This window comes from Danio rerio, chromosome 17, assembly GCF_052040795.2.
Source record: "Danio rerio strain M-AB ecotype USA chromosome 17, GRCz13ab, whole genome shotgun sequence".
Classification (NCBI taxonomy): Eukaryota; Metazoa; Chordata; class Actinopteri; order Cypriniformes; family Danionidae; genus Danio; species Danio rerio.
The window spans coordinates 30146361-30165288 of NC_141037.1; the positions used below are offsets into that span (position 1 = coordinate 30146361).

The following is an 18928-nucleotide window of genomic DNA, read 5'->3' on the forward strand; positions in this document are numbered from 1 at the left end:
AGGTTTCTGATGAGGCTGGGCAGAAGAGGATGTTAAGCAGGTCAAGTTGTACAAACACCTTGTCCTTTATTGAGAAGAAAGTAATAAATTATAAACAAATGTACAAGCAGTTTGATGCCCCTCCTCGCATCTATTGTCATTCTGTGAGGCAGTAAAGCATGCATATCTAAAAAGTACACAGAAAATAGGCTCGATAAATAGATTAGTATAATTTAAGAAAAGGAAAATATAGATATATTTATAGTAAACACATTAACTTTTAACCATTATCCTCTTCTCACACACAGACACACTTGATTCTTTGCGAAAATGTGATGAATGTATTATTACAGTGCATGTATATTGGTGGTACCCCTGGGAAGGACCATATATAACCCAGATCTATGTGAACGAAAGCTTTGTTTTGTGTACTGCCATCAGAATGCGTTAGAGGGCGCTGCTTCACTGATAATCTTCGTGGCTGCTCTTGCTCACCATCTTGTTGCAAAACTGGAATTGAATCTTCAAGTTCTGAAATTATTCTAAAAGAGCCTTTTGTTACAGTGACCCCTCCACAGGAAAAAAGGCTTGCCAGAAGCAGCGAAAGAATGTGTTGTTGTTTTTTTTCAACAGAAACATAAAGAGAAAGACTACAAATCACAAATAATTACATTCTCCACATATAGAGAAGTTGACATACAATACTGTGTGATACATTCTCAAAAAAGCTGTAAAAACCTTTGGATCAAACATATCAATTCCTTTATATCAAAACCGTTCAAATCCCTTTTTCTACAAATCTAAAGACAAACGTGGTTTTCTTATTTACTCCGACACCTTTTTTTTTTGTTCAATTTCTTCATATTCTTGCACTCAAGAAAATCTCAAAATTGTCTAATTGAACTCTGTGAAGTCCCTGCAGATGCCCCGGACGATGGGCTGCTGGAACTGTCCCAACCCGGTGAACTCGCGAGTGAAAAACACATGGCTCTCCTTGGGCTCAGACGCCATCGCCTTCAGATCTTCCATAGGAGCCCAAGCAACACCCACTGCGTAAACAGTGATTCCTGTTGAAGAAAGAAGAAAAAAAATCATGGTCAGGATGACATTAGACATAATATCACCTTTGTTTTTTTGCTCCTGAATGTTCAAGATCACTCATTGTTAATCCTTGCTGACCATGAGGTCCCCCACCTGTACCTGCACCACCTCAGGGCCCTTCACAGTAAAAAAATAAAAATAAATAAAAACAGCTAGATTTAGCTGGCAACTCTTTCTTATACTTCAAATAACATTTTTATCTCGTTGGTCCCCCTGGACCTTCAGAGCCCCACGGATCCCTAGTTTCAGATCAGGGTTGTCCAATACTTCTCCAGGAAGAACAAGCTCTTTAACCAGCTTTAGCACACTTGCGAGGAGGTTTCTAGTGAGCCTAAGCACATTGATTAACTATTTCAGATGTGTTTTATTAAGGTTAGAGTTAACTGTGCAGACCCATGGTCCTTGAAGAACGTTTAGACTAGGGGTCACCAAACTTGTTTCTGGAGGGCCGGTGTTCTGCAGATTTTAGCTCCAACCCTAATCAAAAACACCTGAACAAGCTAATTAAGGTCTTACTAGGTATACTTGAAACACCCAGGCAGGTGTGTTGAGACAAGTTGGAGCTAAAACCTGCAGGGACAATGGCCCTCCACGACTGTGATTGGTGACCCCTGCTTTAGACACTCCTGCGGTCAGTACTGATTTGCCCAATCTTGCTTGTGGAGGTCCAGCAGTCTTTTTTGGTCTGCAGATTTTTATTTCATTTATTGCAGGACAGTTCCCCTTCAAAACCAGGGATGGCCAAGTTCGGTTATAATGAGGTACAGTTCTGAAGAGTTCCACTCCAACCTTAACCAACCTCCTAAATGGCAGACAGGTCAGATTTAATCCGAGTTTGATCAGAACCCTTCAGGGCTGTGGCAGTCCACTTTGACTACCCGATTCTAGAGGAAATGCCAATTCAAAGATGCCCAATCCTGCTCTTGAAAGAGGCATCGTCCTACAGATGTCAGCTCCAACATACTTGCCTGTAAATTTCTAGTGATCCTAAACATGTATTCCCTTTTCAAGTGTAGGAGCTAAAGTCTGCTAGAACAGAGGCTCTCCTGGAGATAGTTTAGATACCCTTGTGTGAGTAAAATACATACCCTCTCTTTGGGCAGCCATAGCTGGAACTCTCACATCATCGTAAGATTGTCCATCAGTGATGATGATGAGAAACTTCCTGTTGGAGCTTGAGCGGGGTTTAAAGAGACTCCGCACAGCAAAGTTGATGGCATCTCCAGTGGCTGTTCCCCCGCTCATATACGGGATCTTCTGCAGGGCCCTTAGAGCATTATCTTTCAAGACGTGGTCATTGAAGTTGAACTCCATCCTTTGGTCATAGGTAAACTGGATGGCACCAATGCGAGATCCAATGTCGGAGATATCAAAGCTACGTGCGATGGAGACAAGGAGGTCCAGCACCAGCCGGAAGTTCCCGTCACCTACACTGCTGGAGCCATCGATCAGGAAGCCCAGATCCACTGAGTTGTAGCACGTCTTGCTGCAAAGCATCTGATCGATGGAGCAAAGCTTTTGAGCTAGTGGCTTTACAAACTTGTTGGTGCTGAACCAACTGGGCATGGTGAAGGTGAAGAACTCATTGTCCTTGCACACTGCCTGTAAGGTACATGACAGCATAAAAGGATTTCGGGAGAGTCAGAGGTTTACACTAATGATTTGTGGTGTGTTTTTTTCAATGAGTTCAAATGTGAAACATCTCACCTTTCTCATGAAGTCTTGATCGCTCACCAGACTTGCCTCCTCAGGGGAAGGCTTGGCCACAGACACAAAGAAGATGTTAATGCCAGACTCTCTGGCTAAAATTGCTGCCTCCTCCACATTATCAGAAGGCCACCCATCAACAAACACCACAATCACCCGTGGGTAACCTCTCCGCACCCCAAAATCCGGACTGAAGAAGTTCCTCACGGTGTGCAGTATGGCCTTACCTGTGCAAAAACCAATAACTTAAGCCTGCCAAGATCTGCTCATAAGCATCAATAATCACTGAGTTGAACTAAAGCATAAGTTAAGTGTCAGAGATAAGTTTAATCTACGTCAGCATTATCTGTGGCATAGTGTTGATCAAAATCATACTGACCTGCAAAGCAAGTCCACATCTCCTGCGATAGATAAGCAGTTGGGAAATGGATTGAGGATGTAAAAACTGTATTTCCAGTAATGTACTTACAATACAAGTCTGTCTGGAAGGGTTCAATATTATGGGTCTCAATGCACAAATGTTTAAAGTTTTGCGTGATACATTAACATGCCAAAAAATGTACCAAAAATGAACTATTTTTATGAGTGAGTGAGTTATTTATTATTGCACTTGATTCCTAGACAATTTTTTTGGAGCAAGCGACTTATTTGCTCAACCAATTTGTTTATAAATGTAAATTAATTAAGAATATATATATGCATGTGTATGCTTCATTTATTTGGATTTTATTTTAAGTGCATCACTATAAATTACATTTGTTCAGTTTACATCTTCAAAAGGGTGGCATGATTTACTTACAAAAATATTTCATGTGTTCAACCCATTCGTTCATATGAAATACGCAGTTCAGGAGAAGTTATTAAACCTGTATTGGTATTGCCCCCAATGTACGGGATTTCTTTGATGGCAAAGGTCACATCTTTGGCTGTCGTATAGTTTGTCAGGTAGAATTCAGTTCGAGGTGTTTCACTGGGAAGAAAGACATGGATTATAGGTGACTTCTTGATAAGTGCTCACTATGATAAATGACTTGTGTTTATGCACAGATCACCTGGTTTGCACCACTCCTACATGAGGACCTTGTGTCCCAACCTTCAGCATGGTTGCAAGTTTACTGACAAAGTTCTTCTGCAAGTTGAACCGCCGCTGTCCGATGTTGTAGCTGCTATCCAGCAACAAAGCCATATCGACTGGACAATCTGAAACAGGGTAATATTATATAATAACACACATGCCACGTCACGCTACTTGCAATAACTTTTTTAGAAAAGAAAATCAACCAGTACAGACCTTTGTGTGCTGTTGCTGGAGGAGGCTTCTTCACTATTTTTTTCACTGGCTTCTTGGCTGCAAGACAGAAATAGGAATGCTTAGTTTAGCCTACACATGTCAAATATCTTCAGTTATATGAACATTTAGTACCTGCTCCAGATGCGACGGTGGCAGAACTGCTGGTTTGGCTGGACACTTCCAAAGGCAAGCTAATTGTTCCTGAGACAAAAGAACAAAGTTAGCGTGACAAATCTTTATATAGAGGTCTAAAGCTACATTTATTTACTATGATAATCTAAACAATTGTATACATCATATTATTTATATGAACAGTTTGGCTGAATCGATAACAGATCATTCTTTAAATTTGGAAGTCAATAACCGAAATCTAAGCTGATAAATTTACATCTTGATATGACTTTTTCTTATCCTGATTATGCAAACATAACACAAATCAATAAAACTGCAAATTAACATTTATCTGCTAATATCAATATCAGCTGATGATATATATAATATCACTTTTCCTGAAGTTATTGCTTGCTGCAATCTTTCATCTCTTTTGTACATGTTATAATTTTAGAAGTATAGGATCATTGTGAACAACATATATTATGATTAGACAAATTATTAATATTATATTGTGTTAAAATATATTATATTGGGTTATATTATATTATATATATTAGATTAGATTAGATTAGATTTGATTTGATTAGATTAGATTAGATTAGATTAGATTAGATTAGATTAGATTAGAGATTGTGCGCAAGTGTAATGAAAACATTTATGTTCAGCAAATCTTTGAATCTGTAAATAAATCTACACATCCAATTGGCATTAGTAATTGTCTCCACTCACGGGCCACAGTGAACGATGCGCTCCATTGCGACAGTGACTGCGACTGAACACCATGAGCGTAAGAGCTGAGGTAGTTTGTCCTCCCTTGCAGTCCGTGAACCTCCACTGGTCCACCAGACAGACCTATGATTCCTCTGGATGAAAGACAAACGTTTCCTTGTTATTGGAGTCTAGCAAGTCTGCAACTGTATCGTTTAAAGTGAAAACTGTACCTGTGAATGGCTGCTCCACATATGCTGGAAATAGAGGCATAAACTCCAGAACCAAACACTGAGAGGCTCCACAGAGAGCAGTTTGCTGGACAGAGCACCAGCAGATGTGTGTCTGACAGATCCACCGCACGAGTCCCACAGCTAATCGGCGTTGCAACTAAAACCAAATATCAAACTTAAAGCAAACATATAAACAATAAATAGGTTTTTAAAAAGTCTCTTAAATACTGATAAAAATTCATTTGACTGGAAAATTTGTCATAAAGTGTGTTCTTTTTCTGATAAAAAATAATTAATTAATTAGTAAAATAAATCCTTAATAATAAATAAAGTAAATTATATATTTAAAATATGTCTGTGCTACTGAAAACATAAATAAAATACTTTTTTCACTTAAATAGATTTTAAAAGGTTTTAAAAAACGAAGCAAATCTAATAAACATTTTGAACTTAATGTATTTTACATTTTACATACATAATTGTATTTTAAAAGATCTTTCAGCTACTTATGAATTATAAAAAATGGATGAATAAAACTATAAATTAAATTGTTATATAAAAAATGTCTCCTAGCTATTGATCAGCCCAATTAAAAACAAGAAAGTCAGAGTTTACAAAAATGTGCTGCAACTTTATAGCAATATTTAATATGACAAGATATACACTGAAGTGATTGTAAAAACTGACCATTTAATTCAGATCCAGAAGTGCACCAGCTCAAAGAGAGAATACCTGTGAAAAAGAAAGAAACGCATTCATATGATAATTAAATTTGATGATAATTCAGTATTAGAAGTGTTAAGTATCAGTTGCTTCAATTAAACAAATCACCTACCTAAAACATGAAGGACAGCAAACCACAACGACATGGTTAATGAAGATTTCTGTAGAGACAAAAGAGCATTTTACCAGGCACCAGTGAACAAAAGCACCCCATTCTGCATTAAAAGCACTTTATACTCTTTTCTTTTTTTTTTAACAAAAAAACCCCTAAACTTTCTGAGGCTTTTAAATCTATCTTTATTCTTCCTTTTATCTAGGTGTGTAAAATGTATTTGGCTCGCACAAGTGAAATCAGATATGATACAGGAAAAATGTAATCTCCCCAGACACATCCATCATAAACAGCTCCTCTGGAAATGCATACTTCAGTTAATCCACTCACAGAGTGAGGGAAAAGGAGACAGAGGGACGAAAAGAGAGAAGAAGAGAAAAAAAACTATCTGGATATATAAAATGATCACTATTAAAAGGCACTAATCAGCCAAAAATCATCAACCTATGAAGATTTAATCCAACTTACAGATTTTGTGTAGGATGACGTTTCCTCAGCCTTAAAAGCTTATACACAAAAAATAAAGTAATTCCCTTATGGATGATATTCCAGAGGTGTCTGGATATTGAGGAAAGAGCTTGTCCTTTAAATAATGTCGCCGAAAAGCCCAATGATTCCCTGCTGACGTCACAAGAGGCGGCCCTTAGAGCCAAACCACCTGAAAAGGACATTGTTTTAAATTCTCCTGCTTTTCAGACCTTAAGATATGCAATGTTCTACATCCCTTACCGATATAATAACTGATTAGTTAGTGTTGGTGAGTAGAGCAATAAATCATCTAAGATAATTAAACCACCCATCCATTCATTCAGCTTGTATTTATTTATTTATATGTTTTACATGATTAACCCAGAAAACACCTCTGAAAATGTCAATAAAAGTCACTTTTTAAACTGCTGAGTGACATTTTCAACATCAGAGTCCTATAATACAATGACAGGCATTTCAAAACTTTATCTTAAGGTTAATCAAGTGCATGTAAGCTTGATTCAGTGCTGTAAAATATGATATAAACACAAATCTTACCCAGAATGATTCAACTGATGGAAATAAAACCCACAGTCCATTGAGAAAACCTATACAAATCAATAGAGCCACAACATCAATGAGCTAGTATACTGCAATTATCCAGTATATGACGAGTTCAGATGCAAAAACCTCTAAAAGCCGTCTGAAATTTTCTCTTATAATGAACATTTTTCTAAGTCTTCTGGGTTTTTGTTCAGTTATTTCACTTTAAAGGCAACGAAAAGAAGTTATTCGTCACTATAAAAGTAAAATTGCTCAGCCTACACACAGAAGTTGTGTAGAGAAAAATGCTCATGTCAGAGGGAAATATCAAATCATTTTTTTATTTAGCTTTTGGATCTGAACTCTTCATATATCTAATTTACAATATGATTTCCTGTGGAAGAATGTCTACATTTTCATTTTTAATATAAATATATTAACCATTTTGATTAAAATATTGATTATTTAAATAACCATTTACACTTAAAATAACCTTTTGTGGACAAAAAGGTTCCATGGCTGTCAAAGGTTTTTGTAGAACCATCAACAGCAGAAAAATGACCATTTTCATTCATTTATTGATTTTCTTTTCGGCTTATTAATCTGGGTTGCCACAGCGGAATGAACCGCCAACTTATCCAGCATACTTTTATGCAGCGAATTGCCCTGCAGCTGCAACCCATCACTGGGAAACACCCACACACTCTCATTCACACACATACACTACTGACAATTTAGCTTATCTAGTTCACCTACAGCGCTTCATTAGACTGTGGAGGAAACCGGAGCACACGGGGAAATCCATGCAAACACAGGGAAAACATGCAAACTCCACACAGAAATGCTATATGAGACTTGAACCAGCAACCTTGTTGTGAGGCGGCAGCGTTACCCTTTGTGTCACCCATTGTTTGTATCTAAAATAGAGTTTGTTCATTCATTCATCTTCTTTTCAGCTTAGTCCATTTATTAATTTGGGGTTTTCACTATGAACTGCCAACTTATCCAGCACGTGTTTTACAAAGCAGATACCCTTCCAGCCACAACCCAACACTGGGAAACACCCATACACTCTTGCATTCACACACATACACTACGGATAATTTAGCTTATTCAATTCCCTTATAACGCAAGTTTTTGGGTTGTTGGGGAAACCGGAGCACCCAGAGAAAACCCATGTGAACAGGGGAGAGCATGCAAACTCAGAAATGCACACAGAAATGCGAGATGACCCAGCCAGGGCTTGAACCAGGGACCTTCTTACTGTGAGGTAATCTTGCTACCCCCTGTGCCACTGTGACACCTGTAGACTGGCTTATTTCAGGGCAAATTTAAAAATAAAAAAATATGGACAAACCTATTCACTGGGTTCAATTTTGAAACATTATTTTAAACTGCGCTTGCATTTTTTATGCACAATTTGTTACTCAACAGCAGAAGGCCAGCATTTTTAACACTTTCAAAACTCATCTCTATTTACTCTCCCTTTTGGTTTTAAAACTTGAGTTTATTCTGTTGAACACAAAAGAATATTTTGAAGAATGCCCAAGTAGGTTTTAAACAAGTGCAGGGTGAGTAAATTATGATAGCTTGTATTTTCTATTCCTTTAGCTGAAGCTTATGCTGGCAAAACATCCTTAATTAGTTTTTATCTCCAGCACACTGTGCGTTCTTATGTAAAACAGAACAGTTGGGTTGGTCAGCATGAGGCTGTCCAGTTTTCAAAGAGGTCTCTGTCCTCTCCTGGTCACTTTTACGTAATCGTCCTTCATCAGCTGTACTGTGGACCATTTCCAGCTTTAATCCTGGCAGCAAACAGGAATATGATATGTTTACTGTGGCATCTCACGATTCATTGGCATGTAGTGATTAAGTGGAGTGGAGGTTTGTAGAGGTGCGACAGATAAAAAAAAAAAAGCTGAAGGAACGATACTCAATCCATCTGTTATGAGCCTCTTTGAACAACTGCTCATTGTAACAACCGGGAACTGTCCCAGTGTCTCAATTAATGAATATTTCACAGCACACAAAGTCCATGTCAGGCTAAAGCGCTCTTTCACAAGGAAATATTTGTGAAGGTCACGAAGGTAACATCGAGTTTCCCAGCCAGAGTGTGAACTTCCATATCAAGTAAAGCTTGCTTAGATGAAAACCATTAATGAGTCAATTCCAGCGGTTTCAGAAGCTTAATTATTGTGCCAAACTAAAACATGATAGGCTGGACTAGTGGAAAACAAAGACACAATCAGGTTCTATTAAGAAGTATTTATATACTGTGCTGCAAAAAAAAAACAAAAAAAAACAAACAAGTAAAATAATACATTACATAATACATAATAAAATATACATTATATATACAGCTTTTTGGTATTATCAATCTAACTTAATTTTGACAACAAGGGGTAGTAGCTTACCACATAGCAAAGCCTAGCTCTGGCTCACACAATCTGCTTTTGTCGGCCCACATGCCACAGTGAATTATGGTAAATGACTGGACCAAGTCTGGCTTCCAGACAAGAGCCAAACATGGACTATGTCTAGGCCAAGTCTCAGCCAAGATAATAACCCATAATCGGGACTGAACTGGGCCAGATATGTTGCAATGAAATTAATAAACCCATGAACCCACTTTTTCTGATTGGTAGAATTTTTTTTTACTCAAAAATAATTTAAATCTTTTTCAAATGTGGGTCAAAATAGGCCAATTTCATGTGGCCCACATACCGATTTGAACATCTGGGCCAAATACTTAATTCAGTGTCTGGCCCAAGTCTTGTGTGTCACCTTAAAGATGGTGCCATCTCTGCCACACCCGGCCCATGTTTGGCCCACATGCTGTATCCCAGAGCCAGATGAATGTCTGCTGTTCCAGCTTTTTGCCAAATCTGGGTCAGAATTCTTTGTTACTTGGGTTATCAACTGAAGTGCCAATATCTACTCTTGCAGTACACTGACAACCATGAGAGAGTCTCATAAACAAATGAACTGATTCATCAAAAAGAATTTCCACAAGCTGAAAAAGTACATACTGATTTGAAAGCATAAGTCATTCACGCAATCACTGAACACCATCATGGTAACACATGACACTGTAAATAATGCAATACACATTAGATGTAACCTAAAACCCAACTGTGGCCTGCATAAAAGCTGATAAGAAAAAAGAAAATTGACCCCCAATGCAATATCTTTTACAAACACACAGGTTTAAAATGTTTATTCTCTACTTATTTTGATCAAAAATTATAATGGAATTGAAAACGTCACCAGTGGATAGATTCGCTATTTAGAGGGCTATGTGTGACTCCGGACCACAAAACCTGGTGAAGCAGTGTTTTCATAAGAGCATGTTATCAAGGTAATCTTTTGTTTTTACCATTTGTTCGCAGCAATCGTCTGTGCATTGGAACATTGTTTTTTTTAATCAACTTCTAGCAACGTTACAACGCTCAAGAGTGCTTTAAAACATGTGACTGTATTTAAGTTTATGTCGATTACAACAGGTGAGATAAAACAACAAAAGTAAATTGCAATCAAACGCTTGATAGTAATATACAGTGCAGAACTTTTTCAACAACACAGTGCTGTAATATTTTCTGTTACAGAAGCTGCCGCAGATTACACTAGCTATGCTGTAACATTACGACCATATATAGGTACTACTAGTTGTTAGTAGTTTACCGTATTTTTACAGTGCAATTTTTTCAAAATTTCTGAATAAATAAGCTTTTCATTGATGCATGGTTTGTTAGGATGTGCAATATTTGGTTGATTTGTTTCAAAATCTGGAATCAATAAAAAAATAAAAAAATAAAAGTTTTTAGCAATGCATATACAGTGCATCCGGAAAGTATTCATAGTGCTTCACTTTTTCCACATTTTTATTGAAATTAAATGCGTTTATTTCCTCAAAATTCTACACACAATACCCCATAATGTACATTTATTTTTTAATTGTTTCAAATTTATTCAAATGAAAAACCTGAAAGATCACATGTATATACGTTTTCACAGCCTTTGCTCAATACTTCGTTGATGCACCTTTGGCAGCAATTACAGCCTCAAGTGTTTATGAATATGATGCCACAAGCTTGGTACACCTGTCTTTGGGAATTTTTGCCCATTCCTCTTGTAAGTATTCAATAATTGAGTTTTGATATATTGATATATTTACAGTAGGAAATTTAGAAAATATCTTTATGGAACATGATCTTTACTTAATATTACAAGGGTTTTTGGAATAAAAAACAAAACAAAACAATAAAACAACACACAATGGATTTTTGGCTATTGCCAATAGGTTACCTGTGCACATTAAAACTTCTAAGGTTTTAAGTCTGTTTTTGTTGTCCTTGGTCACAATTAGATTCTCTTTGAAAACCTACAACTACAAATCAGAAAAGGTTGGGACAGTGTGGGAAAACACAAATAATAAAAGAAAGTAGTGATGTATTTCATTGCAGACAATATGAACCCAAAATATTTCATGTTTTGTCTGGTCAACATTTCATTTGTAAATAAACATCCTTTCCTGTCATTCAGACCTGCGACACATTCCAAACAAAGGTGGGAGAGGAGCAGTTTAGGGCTATTAATCTGGTAAACTGTCATTACTGTATTGAAGTTGCGTATGCACCCTATACATACACTTGTTGTGTATTTGTGTGATGCTTGAGGACTTTAATGTTTGCAGACTGTTAGCTATGTATATGTTCTGTTAAAGCCACAAAAGGGAAATTAGTGTTGGAGATGTTTGTTTGTATTTTTTGTTGACTTAGTTTTTTCTGTTTTTTTTAAATGTATAAAAAAATTCCTTATAAATAAAGTACAAAAAAAGGTTCAAGGAATCTGGAGGAATTTAGGCGCAAACCTAAGCTGAACTAGTGATCTTCGATTCCTCAGGCAGCACAGCAACAAGAATCGTAATTCATCTAGTGATATCATGGGCTCAGGGCTACTTTGGAAAACCTTTGTAAAGTGCCCCAATAGGTAGTAAAAATTCACAAATGCCACTTAAAACTGTGCCAAAAGAAAGCTTTATGTTAACCGTGTCTAGAAGTGTTGTCGACTTCTCTGTGCTTGGAGGCATCTGAAATGGACCATCACACTGTAGAAATGTCTACTGGGCTCAGATGAATCAATATTTCAGGTGTTTTGAGGAGAAATGGGCGCTGTGTGCTCCGGACCAAAGAAGAAAAGGATCATTCAGACTGTCACCTGCAACAAGTCCAAAAGCCAGGGTCAGTCATGGTATGGGGCTGTGTCAGTGCCCTTCACAAAAAGTAGCTTGCACTTCTGTGATGGCACCATTAATGCTGAAAAGTACAATTTTGGAGCACAATATTCAGCCTTCTTTTCCAGGGACACCCATGCATATTTCAACAAGACAAAGCAAAATCACATTCTGCTCACATCACAAAGTCCTGGCTGCGGAGGAGGATACAGGTACTTGACTGGCCTGTCTGCAGTCCCAACCTGTCTCCAATAAAGAAAGTTTGGTGCATTTTGAATTACAAAATGCTAGAATAAAGTCCCTGTGCTGTTGCCCACCTTAAGACTTGTTTGCATGAGGAATGGGACAGAATTACACCTGAAACACCTCATCACTTGGTCTTTTCGGTCCTTTGAAATGTGTTGCAAGAAACAAAATTGAAGTACGTGTTTATTTTAAAAATACAATAAACAATTAAAAGCATAAGGAACACATTAAATAATGTTTGTTTTATTGTCTGCAATGAAATACAAGTCAATTTAGAAATCACTACTTTCTTTTTTTTTTTTTAGTTGGGTTTTCCATACTGTTCCAACTTTTTCTGATTTGGGGTTGTACTTTTTTAACTCTTTTGCTTGGCCCATACATTGCATTTTTTACTAATAAAAATAAAATTCTGTTTTTGATGATTTGTATTGACCCTAAACTCTTGAACCGCAGTGTATTTAAGTGTATATACACCGTTTAAACTAGTTTTAGTGTGTATTCTATATAAATACAAATACCTGTTGATGTTACATTTTGTTTGATTTTTCTTTAAGAATTATGGGAAAATCCATGCTTTTCTTTATGCAATAGAAAGGGGTTTGTTATAACAGGTTAAGTAGGTAATGATTTCTTGTGATTTAGCGTAATACACAGTTTGTTCTCACTGATAGTCATATGGAAAAGTTGGCTTGACTTGAATGGCTTTGTGCAGTCAGACGAAAAAGGCTGAAATAAGGCAAAGTGACACACATGTTTCTTTCTAGGCCAGCAAAGCGCCGTCACGTTTCACCCCATGTGAAACTTCATGGGAGATCCACAGCTTTCGTCCAAGAATGCAAAGACTACCATTTCACTCCTTATAAATAGTAGTATCCGTCTAATACTTCGATGGATGTCTCATTTAGGCGACCGTCTTCACCTACACAAATATTAGCCTTGGCTAAAGCTAGATAGACTTGAGCCCAGATTTGTCTGCTTAGAAGAGAAATTTATTTTCCCAAAATAAAAAATAATAATAATATGTATTAAAAAAAGACTTTATTCTCAACGTTGGAAGCATGACATGTGTGTGTATATATATATATATATATATATATATATATATATATATATATATAAGGTTTCTAAAAAATATTCTCTTAATGCAAATGCAACCATTGCAAATACACCACAGCAATAGTGCGTCTATAAATGGGAAATAAAAATCTGCAGTTTTATGAGATGTATTTTATTTTTTTATTATTTGATACCAGCGTTTTTTAAAGTACTTTTGAAGATTGTAATAACTTCTCATGAAGTCTTTAATGTCACTTTTGGTCAATGTAATGTGTCCTGGCTAAATAAATTACAAAGAAAACCCTTTTAGTATGGTATTGCAAACATTTCGCTTAAGCTCCTACATTGTTAACCTGTACAAAACATACTTTTTAAAGATATGATTAGTGTCATAAAATAAGTTTTTGTCATGTGAACATAAGTTTAATTTAACTTTAAATTGGCAATAATAATAATAATAATAATAATAATAATAATAATAATAATAATAAATGTAGACAATAATTGTCTTGATTTTTAAAGTTATTTACATCATGCAAGTTAAAGTTACTTGTACAGTTAATTTGATTTAACCTAGAATTTGAGGCAGCAACTCTTTTTGACATTTTAGACGTGTGTTACAGTGCTCAGCTTATATAAGTAGACCCCACAAAAATCTTTTAAATTCATATTTTTAATGGGAAGCTATAAGCTCCAAATCTGGAGCTTATCTAACAAAATCACTTACGATAATGCTCCAAAAACCAGTACACCCAAATGTGTTACAGAAAAATATTAAATACAAATTTAAAAAAGGAAAAATCAAGAGAAGCAAAGAAATTTTAAAATTTTGTTGAAACTTTGTAGGTTGTAATTTATTTATTTATTTTTTTTGCAATTTTTGATTGAATTTAATTGTAATATCTTTCAATGTCTAAATATGTTTGGGGACTAAAATATTATTTGAAGAAATATATCTGTTTAATAAATCTGTTGTGTTTAAATGCACCAAAATCCATTGCCTGTATTCACTAAGAAATTGAGAAAAATACTCATTTTTAAAATGGGATGTACTCAGTTATGCTGAACACTGTAACTCTAAAGCAAATTAAATGGATTCCTTTAAATTAATCAAAAGTGACATTAAAGACTTACAAAACCAAAAAAAATAATTTAACAAACAAAACAACAAAAAATATCATATAGCTGCTGTTCTGTTTTAAAATAAAAACAAATAATAAAAAACTTTACTTTTAACAGATGCTTTGGAATTAATAATAAGCAAATAATGCCTGCTTTTCACTCTGAACTTTCTATTTATGCAAGAAATTTGATCAGAGCACTTGTTAACATTTTGCATATAATAGTAAATAATTTCTTCTGAGCATCAAATGAGCATATGGAAACAATTCATCTCTTGTGGGAAAAAAATTGCATTGTAAATATATTAAAGGGATGTTTTATATTGCAATAATATTTACCATTGTTACTTTTTTAACAACAATTTTGAAAACAAACACAGCCTTGTAAGCATGAGAGAATTACTTACAAAAACATGTCAAATCGTACCCACCGCCAAACAAGATAGTGTACATTGGACGACATCTCATCTTTCAGCAGATGCTCCACTTCCCCTTAAGACTTTTCTCCCATAAATTACACAATTATACAACACCAAGCTGATTAATTTTTTCCACAATTCATTATTTTTCAAACTGTCTTGCACCAAAATAAGCAACCGTTGTCTGAGCCAAAAACATCTCCTTGCGTAACGGGCCTACTTTAACCTCTAAAAGCGCTAATAAGAGAGAAAACATTCAACACAAAACACCATGATCCTCTTGTGTGTCCACCACGTGCAACTAATTATTGTGTTATTATTTCAGTATTTAAAGAGTGTTTGAGTACTGCAAATGGACAGATGTGGACATTTCCCACACATGTAAGGTCAGGCTTTTATGGAAGCCTGCTCTCTTCTCCTGAATAATAATAAAATACATAGAAATTAAGTAATTGCAACTTTAATCCCACAATTTTTTCCTTTATTTCTCACAGTTTTGAGTTTACAGCTCACAGTGATCTTTCTTGCAGAACTGCAGGTTTATGTTGCCAAAGCTGCATTTTTTAGGCCAACAAATTGGCCTCCCCAACAAGACATGGTTACACCTTGGTCTGTCATGTCAAGCGAAACATAGACATAATAAATACACAGACACCCCTTTGTCCTCTTTGGCCCATTTCTGCCATAGACATAAATGCAGACATAAACCATGTATGTCAATGTGTCGGCGCCATTTGGTTTTGGCAACTTTTCTACATATGTCAAATTGGGATAGGAAAAATATATCTGACTCGTTATAATTTAGCGATCTCGGAATTTCACCCTTTCACACGTAAGCCTGAACAGTTTTTTTGTGGTGTTTTTTTTTTTTATTCATATAATTTGAAGTTGACAGCATCAGATATACATATAACAGACTTCATCACTGCTATTACTTAGCAGTAAAAGCTTAGACCTTATGGGAAATCATAGATATTAAAGGTGCCATAGAATGCATAATACATTATTATACCGTTCTCTGACATAGTTCGACATCAAATTGACATCTAACATTAGAGTCAAAAAACATGTCAAGATTCAATTTCAGCCATGTGTTTTAATGACAATGTTATGTTAATTCAATGTATGTTGTATGTTTTTTTTAACATCAAAGTGCCATCAGGGATAGAAATATGTGGCTTAAGTAAGTGCAAACATTCTCGGTATACAACTCTAGGATTTCCCCTAGAATAAAAGAATCAGTTTTTACCTTATTTGGAAGGGTCGTAAATGTTAACAATGCACACAGCAAACAATCGAAACGTCAGACTTGTGATGTACTTTGATATAAAAGCATGCAAAATGATCATACTTCATTATTAAACAAAAAATATTTGAACAAATTCAGTAAATGTCTTATCAAATGACAATTGTCTGAAACGATGGGCATGTTTACAAACCACTTGTGTGTGACATGTTGCCTTGCTGCCAGTATCTCCTTAGCAGGTTATTAACTGGAAGTGGGCTACAGTATGTTTCATTCATTTTATTTTAGGCTTAGTTCCTTAATTTATCTGAGGTCGCCACAGCGGAATGAACCACCAACTTATCCAGCATTTGTTTACACAGCAGATGCATTTCCAGCTGCAACCGATCACTGGCAGTAATGTACCTCTGAGTAAATAGGTCGTCATAATTTTTGGCCATCTATGCAAGATAGTTTGTTGGTTAGCTAATGTTACTGAGGCAACATGTTCCATTTGATCTCGACAACACAGGGTAAACTGTTGTTATTGTTATCACAGCATTTTATTTAAAACAGTTCATTTTAAAGGGAAATGGCTTCAATAATTGGCTAAGTAGATTAAATGTTTATATCTTGGGGTGTCATGTTGTGATTGCAGTATATAGGAATTGCTCCTTCTTGAGATTAAAATGATGGGGAATTATGAGACTGAAGACGACTATAGAATACCCTTAAAAGGATTTTAGTTTACCCCAACACCAATAATTGGACTGTTTGGTTTTGTTTTGTTTTTTGCTCAAACAAGATTTCCATGAGGAAGCACACAATATAACACGTGCATGTACTGAACTATGACTACAGTAAGTAGTTTTCCAATATCTATAGACTGCTATGTATTCTTATAAATGAAGTATAAGTTGACATTGTCACAAGCACAATATGGTTATTTTTCCAGATTATATTCAAACTTCTCTCTTTTTTTTATACTCCTCACAAACAGAAATGTACTTTTCCCTTAAGTCAATTGATTTCCAAGAGCAATTTTTACCTTTGTGAGACAACTTCTAATAATTATAATAAAATGTTTTTGTCAACACTTAACCAGTTACTATACCTAATCACCTACTGTACCTAATATGGTACATTTTTCAACACAATGATACTGTAATGATGCTATAAACTGCACAGACTCGCACCCAAACTATTATAAAAGCTTAAATATTGGGGCAGCTGAAAGACAGAAAAGGCCATTTTCATTGTAAAAAGACTTTATTTAATTTATATTACATATATACATTGCATTTATGTTACATTCAAATTAGAAATAATAAACCAAAAGGAAAACAGTTTAAATCCATTATCTGACTATCAAGATTTTAAGTTACTGAAGTCAGGGCTTTTCTATGCTCCACGCAGATCACAAACCACCACTGCAATCGAAGCCTTGCCAAGACACTTTTGACGACGCACTGCAGCAACGCAAATTGGGCAGGGTTTCCATCTATATTTACAGTTTATTTTGAGAGAAAACTGCACCACGATTCCCAAACGCGTTTACTAGCATGTTACTGTGTGGTCCAGGAACTTACAGAGAGGCAAATTTGATCTTCGCAAGGTCTTAAAGTTTATATTGAGTCACTCACTGTCCTCCACCAGAGAAACTCCTGCCAGTTTTTGATCTGCGCGTGAAACTCAGAAGTTCCAACACTGAGTAAAGCACAAACGCTAGTGCAGATTAATATGGATCTGACAGATGAAATCAATTTAATGTCTGTTGCGTCAAATTAGTTTTCTGACTTTGTCAATTACAAATTTTAATCACAAATAGAAAATGACTTAAAATGCAAATTCATTGACAATATTCAAGTTATCATAAGATGCTGTGCGAACCTTTCAAACATCTAAATAGATTGTCAATTGCAGACACTGACAGAAATAATCAATGTAAATCCATGTGTACTGTACAAAACATTTGAACAAAAAAGTATTGCATTTTACTTATAAACTGATGCTTTTCAAGTGATTTTGTTTTTGCTTATCTGTGTATTCATTTTCGAGTTGAGTTGTTTGGTGTTAATCTATTTGTTCTGAAATCATTGACCTTGTTTCTTCATGGAATTATGGCTCTGGGTTGTTTGACTGTTCCTGCTGCTCTGTTTGGACTCAAACTTTCACTGTTCCTCTGACTGCGAGCATGCCTGCTGCTTTTGAATTATGTGTCTGGATAAAGTAAACACGGCACCATTACCTGACTGTTCTGTTCGTTCCTCGCTTGAGTAATTTGTACTCTGTCCTGACATTACAGTCTGGTCAAACACTCGTTTGAGGACACTTGTGGCGAGACACAAGGTTTTAACTCTGCAGTCACCAAACTCAATTTAGAAATCCACCTTTGTTGATCCTTCCAACCCATCTTAAAGGTCTTCACCACCATTCCAGCTGCTGGTGCTTTTTATAATCTCATTAATGATTACGGCCTTATGAAGATTTATTTTAACTCTCATAAAACATTGTGATTAACATGAAGTATTACTGGGAGCACGGACTGTCCAAGTGTGTTGCTATTTGAAATGAAATTAAGTGCATGTTCTGTATTATTACAATTCGCTTTATATAAACAGAGGACATTAACTAGTATATTAAAAGGAG

At 35.8% G+C, this 18928-nt stretch overlaps 1 protein-coding gene across 6 annotated transcripts; it reads right to left on the bottom strand.

Annotated features, from left to right (window-relative positions):
* Window positions 1-41: 41 nt before the first annotated feature.
* On the bottom strand, window positions 42-15210 carry coch (coagulation factor C homolog, cochlin (Limulus polyphemus)). 6 transcript variants are annotated; one of them, XM_087288688.1, is made up of 14 exons: window positions 15067-15210; window positions 6995-7044; window positions 6437-6626; window positions 5969-6017; window positions 5821-5865; window positions 5134-5290; window positions 4922-5055; window positions 4211-4279; window positions 4079-4135; window positions 3840-3987; window positions 3654-3757; window positions 2788-3014; window positions 2169-2682; window positions 42-1046 (listed from the first exon to the last, which is right to left on the bottom strand). In XM_087288688.1, exons 4-14 carry the CDS (start codon window positions 6000-6002, stop codon window positions 874-876), a joined length of 1662 nt encoding a protein of 553 aa, XP_087144814.1. In that variant the 5' UTR covers window positions 6003-6017; window positions 6437-6626; window positions 6995-7044; window positions 15067-15210; the 3' UTR covers window positions 42-873.
* Window positions 15211-18928: the final 3718 nt, after the last annotated feature.